The 12,041-nt window shown below is 38.1% G+C and overlaps 1 protein-coding gene across 5 annotated transcripts; it reads left to right on the top strand.

Annotated features, from left to right (window-relative positions):
* Window positions 1-903: 903 nt before the first annotated feature.
* Window positions 904-10,061, top strand: LOC105056466 (alpha/beta hydrolase domain-containing protein WAV2). Of its 5 annotated transcripts, none has more exons than XM_073247616.1 (8): window positions 904-1,328; window positions 5,234-5,269; window positions 5,370-5,448; window positions 5,570-5,624; window positions 5,726-5,842; window positions 6,555-6,719; window positions 9,156-9,423; window positions 9,884-10,061. In XM_073247616.1, the coding sequence occupies exons 1-8, from the start codon at window positions 1,049-1,051 to the stop codon at window positions 9,985-9,987; spliced, it is 1,104 nt and encodes a 367-aa protein (XP_073103717.1). In that variant the 5' UTR covers window positions 904-1,048; the 3' UTR covers window positions 9,988-10,061. The 5 variants fall into 5 exon arrangements, with proteins under 5 accessions (XP_073103717.1, XP_073103720.1, XP_073103719.1 ...); XM_073247619.1 differs by having other exon boundaries at window positions 905-1,328; window positions 9,881-10,061; XM_073247618.1 differs by having other exon boundaries at window positions 905-1,328; window positions 9,802-10,061.
* The last annotated feature ends 1,980 nt before the right edge of the window (window positions 10,062-12,041 follow it).

Raw genomic sequence — 12,041 nt, 5'->3', positions numbered from 1 at the left:
TCCAAGCCCACTTGGCGCGCGCACAGAGAGAGAGAGAGAGAGAGAGAGATAGAGAGAGAGAGAGAGAGAGAGAGAGAGAGAGAGAGCAATCTATATTCCTAACATGTTTTTTATATCTAACCTGCTCTTTTTTTCTTCATTTTCTCGACATAAATCCTAATTTACCAAGCAATGGAGATCTCCATATCCACCTCAACTTAAAAGGATCCAAACTCTTGCCCAATTGTTTGGTGTAAGCAGAGCCATATTTGAACCCAAAATTAAAACAAGGTTATAGGCAGGTAATTTTTGAACCTCAATAACGTTTGGGTTAGGGGATGACATCCCAATCAATCCAGCCTGGCTCAAAATATACTTAACACGAACTTACATATCACATCTCAACGTCACATGATTATGACTCATTGCCAACATAATTTGATAAAATCCGAACCTTACCTAAATAATCCTAAGTTAATATGCAACAAAATTATACTGGTATATTAATGATACAACAAATCATTTTTGTGTACATGGGCATGCCACTATTATACGCTATTCGTGCTACGCACTATATAATGATGTGAAACCAAGTACTCTATAAAATCAATAGAATGCGTTGTTTAATTGAACTCGGTTCTAAAACTTTCATCACTTTCTAAGCAACATGGTACAATCATACAACCATACAACCATGAAGATTATGCTTATCGCTTGTACCCAAAAAAAAAAAGGAAGATTATGCTTGTAGTGGTCCATTAATTACGTGGCCTAATTGCCGAGCCAACCATAAGGTGGCTTGGGTTGGCTCAATGGGCGGACCCCAAGGCCATCCCCACCTGACCTATCGAAAAAACGAACCCAAACATGAGACCATCACCACCCCCTCCTTACATCTTAAGAGACCTCCCGCAGGCGGTGACCCGATCCACTCCTTATTTCCATTTCGGCATCCGTTGTCCGAAAAATTGTCCTCGGTCATTTTGCCTTCAAAACCCCGCGCTTGCGACGTGGGCCACCCGTTCGACGGAAGTCCGGCCGGCAGCGCGCGGCGGAGGAGGCGGTGGAGATGGTGTCGTTCCTGAAGGCGCTGCTGTACGGGGCGGGGGGTGTGGTGGTGGTAGGAATGGCGACGCTGGTGGCGTTCCAGGAGAAGCTCGTCTACGTGCCGGCACTCCCGGGACTCCCCCGGCCCTACTCCATCACCCCCGCACGCCTTCTTCTGGATTATGAGGACGTCTGGCTCCGCTCCTCCGACGGCGTCCGCCTCCACTCCTGGTTCGTCAAGCACGAGCCCCCAGTACGAGGTGCGACTTTAGCTTATCGAGGATCTAGGGTTAGGGTTCTCGGTAATCTTCTTTTCTTAAGGTTTTCTTGTTTATTTCCTTTGGGCCCGCTTTGATTTGCTTGATTCCTGTTGGGTTTTCAGTTTCTCTTTCGTGGAAGCAAAGAAAGTCTTATTTTGTTTCATGGAAGCTTTGAATTGCTCGATTTTTGTTTCATGTGATCCCGGTTTTGGGGACCGGAGCAAATATTTTGAGAGTATCTCTCATGTTCTTATTTGCTTTGTTTTATTCTTTGGGACTGCTAGGTTTTTCTTGTGTGTCTCTATTTTTAGTAACTAAAAAGGTTTACTTTTGCTTTCAGTTCGACCCTTTTTAATTGTTAATGATGCACGTTGGGGCTGATTTGATTTTAAAAATTCTTGTCGGGTTCGGAATGTTAGAATTTGGTCTTAAATTTGGATGCTGTGCGTTCTCTCTCGGTTCTGTGTCTCCTGATAAAACTAATACCAACGTATATTTATCCTATTGCTCATTTTACTAATTTAAGTAACACAGACTTAAATGTATATGTTATTTTTCCCCCATCACCCATTGTTGGATGCTTGGTGTCGTATCACTGTTGTGGCCATTTGCAGATCAGCACAAATCAACTATCAGGATTGATTGGATGTTAATTGTATATGGAGATCCTAATCTGATTTCAATAATCTAGTTATGTTTCAATGTTATAACAATTCCCAACCCCCAACACCACCACAAAAGAAAAGAACAAAAAAAAGTACTGTAAAACTGATTGGCATTATCTTTCATCTGTTAAATTTTTGGCCCAGGTATCACTTTGTATGGTGACAGGCACTCAGCCATTCACGATAAAATACTTACCAATAAAATCAGTTCTTTCTGAAATATTGGTCTATTTAATTTTGATAAATTATGCAGGATATCTTAATATCCTTTCAACTATTTTAGTTTTTTTAATGTTACGTATTAAAAACAATGTCTTGAACCACATTTGAACTATTTATTACTGTATTAAAAACAATATATTGAGTCATTTTGTACGTGCTGAGGTATCTAAATACCTTGGTCTTTTTCGAACTGCTTCAGTCTTTCAGCTGGACAAAGATAAACTAATAACTCAGTTCATTTTGGTATTGTTTACTCACAAAATAATTAAGATAAAAAAATCTTGATCAGGTTATGAGTAACCTTTTACTAATTTCTTAATACCTTCCTATATGGTTTGGGTTTCTATCACCATCCATGTGTTTGCTGCAATCAAATCCTTCCCTTAGTTTTATAACTATCTTCACTTAATTAGCGATGTCCTGCTTGACAATAAGGTTTCAGCCCTGAGGATTGTTGCTGGACTGCAAACTGCCCCTCTCATGGGACACATTAAAATTTTATCTATAATCATTTCTGATCAGGTATCTAAAGGCAAAGGAGAAGAGTGACATGGGCTAATGCCTTGGTAATTTTGATTATTGTCAATTCAAGGCTTATGGTGATCCAAGAGGTGGTTATCACAAACAAATCACTTAGTCTAATATATCTCAAAAGAGAAGCTTGGTAGCAAAAGAAAATGCAAAGAACATATAAGAGTGCTCTACAACCTAGGTATATGTTTTACGGATTGACAAAGAACTTCTCTTATGTAGAAGGCATGGAAGGTATTTAGAAAAAGAAAGTTTGATTATTATTTCTTAATACAAAATCTATGTAAATGCATAAGATACCCATAAACATGAATTTCACTTTTCCAAAAGGCAAAGTTCCTAATTCAGTTTATCATAACCAAGCCCTGCTAAACTTAGCAATATTTTTTACTCCACAAATTATCTAATTGAACCTTGCAAAGGCTTGTGGATACTTGACCTTTATATTAATCAGAATATTCAATTAGACCTGCAGGCTAGTCCTAGTAAGTAATCTCATAGGCTTGTCGACCAAAGTACCTTAAGGAAACTGTAAAAGTATGTTTGTCATCCAGCCAGGAGTTTGGTCACTCAATTTCTCAATGTGATTGTTAGATGGGATCACAGCTTAATTGATTATATCTGATGTGATTCTGAATTTGTTTTGAGGAGAGGATATATAGGAGGAGATGAAACTTGACTCACTAGAGAACCTAACATTCATAGCAAGTGATTTAGGAGGTTGACAACTGCTCCTCATGGGAAAGGTACAGGAAAATAAAGTTCCATGCAATCAAGAGACAGCCCTTCTTTTTGGACAAGGACAGTGTGGGCAGCACCACTACCGATGTATGAACCCTGTACCTCTCCCAAGTGGAGAGGGATGCTAACCAGCTGAGGTAAGACTGTTTGGAAACAACCCTCTTTCTTCTATCTAAATTAATCTCATATTACAGGACCATATGTATATGTATATATATATGTGTGTATATATATATATATATGTATGTATATATATATATATATATATATGTATGTATGTATGTATATATATATATATGTATATATATATATATATATATATGTATATATATATATATATGTATATATATATATGTATGTATATATATATGTATATATATATATGTATGTATATATATATATGTATGTATATATATATGTATATATATATATAGACATGAGGACAGCTTTAAAATTCCATTTTACTTGTGTGAGTTTCCTAACTCGACACATTACAGGCTATGAGCTGTTAATTGTAAGGGCTACTTCACTTCCACTGCACAAAACTTTTCCACAAGTTTGATAGCATAAATCACAAACTTGCCATCCTATCCCTTTATTTACTTTGCACATGATGGAGAATAGTCATCATTGTATCTTGTTTGATTCCTCCAGATGATGTTAATTTCCATATTAGCTAGTACATTTGGCATCACCTGCCCCTGGACCATCATTTTTTTTTTTGAATTTTTTCGACAAAGTTTTTTTTTTTTTTTTGGATGATGGCTATGGGTTTCTTTGCGTTTGTGTGGTCTGTGGTCTTCATATTTCATGCCAACCTATAGTGACACTCAACATTCTACCATTTGTCAGTTGTTTTCTCATTTTGTTGCTAACAAAAGGAAATAGGTATTGAATTTACTTGGTTGACGTATCTTTCTTGTTTGGTCAGTGTGAAGTAAGGGTGCAATCGAGCCGAGTCAAGTCGAATAGTTGGAAGCTCGAGCTCGATTCGACTTAAAATACTTGGGCTCGAAACTCGGCTTGAGATCGACCAAGCCTTAATATCCCAAGATTGAGTTTGGCTCGATGAAAAATAGGCAAAACTTGAGATTGACTCGATTTGAATATCAAACGAACCATACTTGAGCTCGAAATCGAGCTTTAACCTACTAATAATATATGTATTAATATATAAATTATAAATAAAAATAATATTATTAAATATATATATATCAACTTGAGTAAGCTTACGAGCTTTCAAGCCGAGTATTCTGCTATTCAAGCTCAACTCGAAAAGCTACCCGAGCTCGATAATAACCGAGTCGAGTCCAACTCAGATTCTAGTCGAGCTCAATAACTCACGAACAGCTCGACTTGTTTGCACCTCTAGTGTGAAGTCATACTAGGCTTTTTTTGGCTATTGTTTCCCTTTAACTCTTATAACTATTAAGTTTCTGAATCTGTATTCAGTATGAAAGAATGATAGAATTGTTATAAGTTGTTATTCTTATGTGTACTAATGCTAAGTTTTTAATGAACATGTGATAAGTTAGAGCTAGTCTATTAATTATTGCCTACCATCTGGAACTTGTTTAAACAAATTTCCAGTCTTTAATCAGGTAATCCCCTCTCCCCAATATCCCTGCTTACACACAGAGGACATCTTGTACCTAATTTAATGATACATCAGTTACTGTCAACCTTGAATTGATGACTCAATTTCCATAACCAACATTTTTATGGAACTCTCTGTGAGTTATATCTCTCAGTGCTCAGTTTACAACAATTGTATTATTATTATTGCAGGTCCAACGATACTCTTCTTCCAAGAGAATGCTGGCAGTATCCTAACTTGTACTTTTCTATGAGAATCTATTTTATTCTAAGGATTTTAAATTTACTGGAATGAGTTTCTATCAAGGACCTTTATCCAGCTCTATAGATATTGCTCACCGTCTTGAATTTGTCCGCATAATGATGCAGAAACTGCATTGCAATGTGTTTATGCTTTCTTATAGAGGGTATGCTTCTTCTACACGAATTGAGTAGTTCAACTTGTTGCTTTTGGTATTTACATCTCCTTCGTATTTATGCAAATCTAGAAAATTTAGTGATGTTCAAATGTTTGTGTTCACATAATAGGTATGGGGAAAGTGATGGTTACCCATCTCAGCATGGCATTATAAAGGATGCTCAGGTGCACTGATATTCTTCATAATTTTCTTTTGTTTCATTCTGTATGTGGCTGTATCTATTCTAACCACTCAGTCCCCTTACCTTGCTTACCCCCTTGACTAGGCAGCACTAGATCATCTAACTCAGAGGAATGATATTGACACATCCAGAATAGTTGTTTTTGGGAGATCTTTAGGAGGTGCAGTTGGATCGATACTTGCAAAAAATAATCCTGATAAGGTGTGCCATTACAACCATATTTCCTTTTTGCATGTATTTATGACATCCTGATTCTGGAGGTTGCTGAATATCTATTTGAACTGGTCGAACTCTATCGCAGTGGTATCATTGCCTACTTTTTCTTAGTTTGCTGGTGTATCCACCTTTCTATTTCTTTTCTCTGGTACACACATCTTTTGATACATACGAATGTTGTCAAAACATTATGCTGTTGAAACTTGCACTAGCATTTCCTCCCTTTTGAACCATTTTGCAATGCCGAGATTTGACCCATTGACATTCTCTTCATGATGGGACAAGGCTTTGGTGGTTTTCACAGGGAACCACCCAAATGGGACTATCTGGTTCCTCAGTTTTAAGCATATGAAATGGAGTAAAAGGACCAGCTATCTCTCTTTTTCTGCCTTGTAAAATGTGATACGTTCATAGAGTGACAAGTTGTTTGGGCATTGAATAAGGTGATTGATTTTCTGGTAGTTTTAGTGTTTTAATATGCTAATGTTCAGAATTGGTTATAGTGTTTAAGTCAGGTCTTGTGTGAACAGATTATGCTAGAAAATCTGGTCATTGTTTAGTTCATACTAATATTCAGTTTGTAATTCAACTTTTAGATTTTCCTCATTCTTACAAACTGATTGCGGTATAGTCAGAGGTTTATATGCTTTGCTTAAATTGCTACCCATATTGGTCACAGCTTTTAGTACTTTGGCAGGTTTCTGCTATTATATTGGAGAATACTTTCACCTCTATATTGGACATGGCTGGTGTTATGATGCCCTTCCTAAAATGGTTCATAGGTGGCGGTGCATCAAGAGGTCCAAAGGTTCTCAACTGTCTTGTACGCTCTCCATGGAGTACCATTGATGTCATTGGGCAGGTGAGATTTCATCTTTGTGCAAAATTTTCTTGAAGAGGCATTTTATGAGCTTTTGTTTTAATGGGAATCTTCTTCCTTTATGTACTCTGTGCTCATTTAGTGAATTGCTTGGAATGATTTTTGCAACTTTGACTTCTTACATCTGAATCACTTGATTCCTCATTTAATACATGAAAACGTGACATGCTGTCTAGTAGCTATAATCATACATCCAGACCTGTACATCTTGTTATATCTTTGTAGAGCCCTCTTAGCCATTCTTTTTCTACTGTCTGGTGGCCATAATCATACGTCCAGATCTATAACGTTTTTTCCCTTGGTTTTCATGAATTTGTAATGTGTTCAGAATCTTCAGATGCTCTGCTGAACAAATCCGTTCGAGTAACTTCTAGAAGATATGCAGATTTTTAGAAATTATTGATTAGAAAATGATAGGATTCTTGCCATTGTTCAATACAGTTTCTACTTTCTTGAAGCAGAAGTATATAATCAAAGAAAGTTCTTTGAACCTTTCCCTAGGGCTGGAATTTGATTGCACTAGGTCAGGTTTCTATGCAGCACAGGCCCGCACGAAATAATCTTGGGCTTTAGGTAGGTCTAGGCCTAAAATTTCTTTCAAATTCTGGCCTAAGCCCGAACTCAAGTTCAGCCCAAAGCCCAATTGGCTAGCTCAAATCTAGGCTTAAGCTTCTCCTGCGGGCTACGATGCAAAATGTGTGTGAGAGAGACAGTGAGAGAGAGACAGAGAGGGATCAGGAGGTAGAGGTGGGGGAGGGGAAGAGATTGGGGCGGGGGTAAGAGAGGAAAGAGATTAGGAGAGGGAGAGAGGAGACTGAAAGAGAGAGATTTTAGGGGGAGGGGAGAGAGAGAACGGGGAGAGAGATTGTGAGCGAGAAAGGAGATCGAAAAAGAGAAATCAGGAGGGATTAGGAAGAGAGAGGAAAGAGTGGGGAGAGAGAGATTGGGTGGGAAAGAGAGGAGAGAGGGGAGAGAGATCAGGTAAGAGAGAAAAGAGAAAGGGAGAGAGATCAGGTGGGAGAGAGGAGAGAGATGGGAGATAGGGGAGAGAAAGAGATCAGGAGGGAGAGGCGAGAGAACAGAGAGGGGAGAGAGATGGGAGAGAGAGCGGAGAGGTGCGCCAGCTCAGACCAGTCCATTGTCATGCTTAGGCTTCGGACTAGGCCGGTTCAATCATTGGCCTAAGCTGCTTGCAGTTTATTCGGGCCTCATTTTTAGGCTTGAGCCTGACTGAAACAGTCTCAGGCCTGGTCCAAGGCTGATGTGAAGTGGCTTTGGCTCGATGGGTTGCGGACCATCTTGGAGCCATTTCCAGCTCTATCTTGCCCAAGTAGATAGGAACATTTTACCAGTGGGTCCAGAATGACATCATTTCCTAGTTCAATTGATATGTTATTTTTTGTATGAGTTCCTCAAGTTCAAGGCTTCCAATAAAAGAAGATCCACTTTAAAAAATAACCTTGGCGCATGACCTGTAACTATTTGACCTGAACCTGCATTCATTAACTAACAGGCTAAGTAACTTTAAACTTCAACATAACAAGGTTTTTGTATAGTATGGTTAAATCTCGAATCACCATTTAGCAGTCAAAACAATAGATTTTGTGTAAATGCTGACCTGTATGGAAACTTTGTATATTTTTGATACTAAATGAACCTGTAGAATGCGCCTTGACTACACATCATATCTGTACCAACATGTGGCATTTTTTGTCACCCCTAGGAGAGACCCACTCAGGTGTTCAAGGCTATCTCTCGAAAGCCAGGATGAATAAAGGAAGGATTCAGGCTTAGGGTGCGTGCTATGCTACATATTCTCCTACTGACTTTTTTTCTTTAATTTCATTTTTTCTCTTCCACTGAAGTTCAAATAAAGGATAGATCAAATGTACATCAAGGTCTTTTTGTGGCCAATCTCATAGCAACTGGCCATTGGATTTTGTGTGGGAGATCATAATTGATGCCCGATCATTTTGAAAGGAATTGGGCACTAACTACACAACACCTAACTGTCAGGGAAGCACTAAGCTAGCTCAGAAAAGAGCGGCATTGAACTATGGCTGGTATAACTCAGAAAAACCACTCAATGCTGGCAATTGTAATCAATCTTGACCTGGCCAGCCTGCATCTGATGGTTTTAACAAACTTTTGATATATATTGCATGAGGATAGAAGCTCGCACTGTAGCCAGAGTTGTGGCTTGTTTGGTGGAAATGGTAATGTAAAATTAAGCACACCATTTCTAACCTGCATTCCTATTTCATGCATTATGGACGTACCGAGAGCAACTGTCTCCGAGCCTTTTCAGGAAGGATTTTGTTCATCCGCTGGAGTGCTTCAGATGTTTTTGAGAATTGCGATTTTGCCCCTTTTTTGTGTTCTATGTTCTATTTGCCTAATGTTTTGTCCATCATGCAGATCAAACAACCTATCCTGTTCCTATCTGGTTTGCAAGATGAGTTAGTTCCTCCATCTCATATGCAGATGCTATATTCTAAAGCAGTAGAACATAACAGATATTGTAGATTTGTAGAATTTCCAACTGGCATGCACATGGACACTTGGTTTTCTGGTGGAGATCGGTATTGGAGAAATATTCAGTTATTCTTGGATCAATATGTTCCAGAGATACAGCAATGCAAATCAAGCTGCAAACTCGATGATGATGACAATGACAATGGCAATGGTAACGGTCTGTCCTGTTAGTTCTTCTAACATTTTGAGTTGTCATGTTCCATACTTGTGTGTACAATAAAATCAACTCAACTCCCAAGTTGACTAGCGTGATGAAAGTAGTAATTTGTTAAATCACTTATAAATTGTCATGCCATTTCTTTTATGTGCACATTCCGTTGCATGCATACATATCATTAATGCTAATAGATTAGAAACTTGGGGAAGTTCATACTTCATTGTGTTGCATGTTTGGTATGACAGTTACTTTCTATTCAGATTTGTCAGGGGCATAGTCACTTATGCCTTGTTACCTTAAAAATATGGAATTTAATATTTTATCTTCCCTAGATTTGCAATGACATTATGCATGCCCTCTTAGATACTGCAGCATGATGATCCACAGCATTCTCTTAAGGCAGAGCCTGCCTTTTTTCGACCATGCCTATCATATATTTCTGATGCTGCAGCAGTCAAATCTATCAATGGGAGTGACAACCAGGCTCGATGTGCAGCGCATTCGGTCGATTTTGCTAGTCTTTCCCAGTGCCATATCCAGAAGATGCCAAAGATGTAAATCTATCTAACTGGTTCCATTATGGTGACACATTCTTGCTATATGAAATAAGATGAAAATATTGAATTTCTTGAGATGAATGTATTTCTAACTCGGTAGTTACATAGATTAGATATTTATTCATAATGTACAGGGTCAATTATTTCTGGCCCTGTGATTGCCTTTTTTGCATTCAACATAATTTGTAAAATTACCTAATATCTTTATTGTTTAAAAAAAAAAAAAAAAAAACAATAGTCTAGCAAATATGTGATGCTTGAGCATACAAAGTTCTTGCATCATATATTTCTCTATGTTTTTCCCCTTTCTAGTTGTGCCTAGCTTAGACTGGAGAGCATCTCGAATTTTTTACCATCGAATAGGAAGAATCAGGTGGATAAAAGTTAATTGGACATTGTTCAGCACATGACTGTGTTACATGGCTTTGGAACAGTGGTTAGGCCAATAGGTCCTTAACCATGTTTGCTTATATAGCTGTATCATGTCTGAAAGTATATTGCTAGGGTACTCTGGTTTTCCTCGGGAACATGTTCTAGCTATCTTGATTGATGAGTTTGAACTTCTTCCTGAATTTCTTTTCTCGGTAGGAACTTCCACTTCCTCATTAAATAACCTTGTAATGTATGCACCAAAAAAAAAAAAAAAAATCCTTTCAGTGCACGTAACCATAACTAAATAACAAGGTCTTGGTAACATGAATATCTCCTAGTAACAGATCTCAAAACCATTATTAAGCATTAGCAGAAATACATGATCTGTTCTTTTGCCAAATCTGATCATTGTTTTGGAAGAATGAAATGGTTGTTATAATGGGCATAATTAGTTGTTCTAATCTAAAGTTGCATGTGATAACAACAAAATAAGTATGTTTTCTTGCCATTATTGGACATTTCAATAATCAATGCATCAAGAAACTTCTGTAGAGGAATCCTCTTCCTTTCCAATATTTTACTTTTTATTTTATCTTTGTTGAAAATAATTTGATCTGAATTTTCTTAGTGACGTGCAAGTTACATAAGTTGATGTACGTTCTCTTACATCAGCAATGGATACACGGGAATAACTGTAATGAAGTGCGAAAAAGCTTTGTTTTTAAAAAAAAAATGGCAAAAATGAAAGTAGCATAGATTTTTTCTTGCAATATTCCCGTGAATAGGTTATATAGCGAAGGGAGAAAAAAATAATGTTTGGTAATTCAAAGGAATCCCTTCAAATGGGTTTCCTGTATCGAAACCTATTTGATTCAGGTACCAGGCTAACTCAGAATGTTTGGAACCCTCTGATCAATATCCTTAAGAACAAGCTTGAGGGATGGAAGTTGAGAGCACTCTCTCTATCCTGGAGAGTCGCATCAACCAAGTTTGTTCTGACATCTTATCGGCACCATGGAGCAATCCGCTGATCAGGAAAAAGTTGCATTTGGTTGCTCGGAGGTCATGTTCTCTTCTTATAATGATGGTGGTGTTGGTTTGCAAAGCTTGCAGGTGAAATACTGTGCCTTTCTTGGGTCATGCTGCCATCAAGGTGGCTCTTGGTCCTTGGAGTTTATGAAGTAGACTAGCCTATGGTAAATACCGTTTCCATGGCTCATGGCAGGGATGGATATGAACTGTTGAAGGCTGCTTCACAATTTGGAGGGCCATCTTCCAGCAAGCTCCTCATTAATTGGCCAAGCAAACAAAAAAAAAAAAATATTTCGCTCAGCCTTGGTTCTTCTCTGTACCACCTAATCTCTGGCCTCCACCTTTCAACATTGATGAAATTGATGACAATCTCAAAGTGGGATGATGGAAAGGTTCTTGCTATATATGTTTCCTCTGACATTGCTTCTTTAATCATGACAACAACACTCCAATTACTAGCTCCACCTGATATGCTCGAATGGGGCAAGCCACAAAATTCAGTTGATGGATAGTACCAATTACTGTGTTATGGTGAGCCTCCATCCATGACTGCATTGGAAGGTAATATGCAACACCATTGGTCTATCCTCTCCGCCTAATGATATCGATGATCTACCATGTCTGCTTGTCTCTTCACTGCCTACGGATACT

This window comes from Elaeis guineensis, chromosome 13, assembly GCF_000442705.2.
Source record: "Elaeis guineensis isolate ETL-2024a chromosome 13, EG11, whole genome shotgun sequence".
Lineage (NCBI taxonomy): Eukaryota > Viridiplantae > Streptophyta > Magnoliopsida > Arecales > Arecaceae > Elaeis > Elaeis guineensis.
Note: the sequence above shows the minus strand (reverse complement) of the source record. Positions and strands in the feature narration are given on the sequence as shown.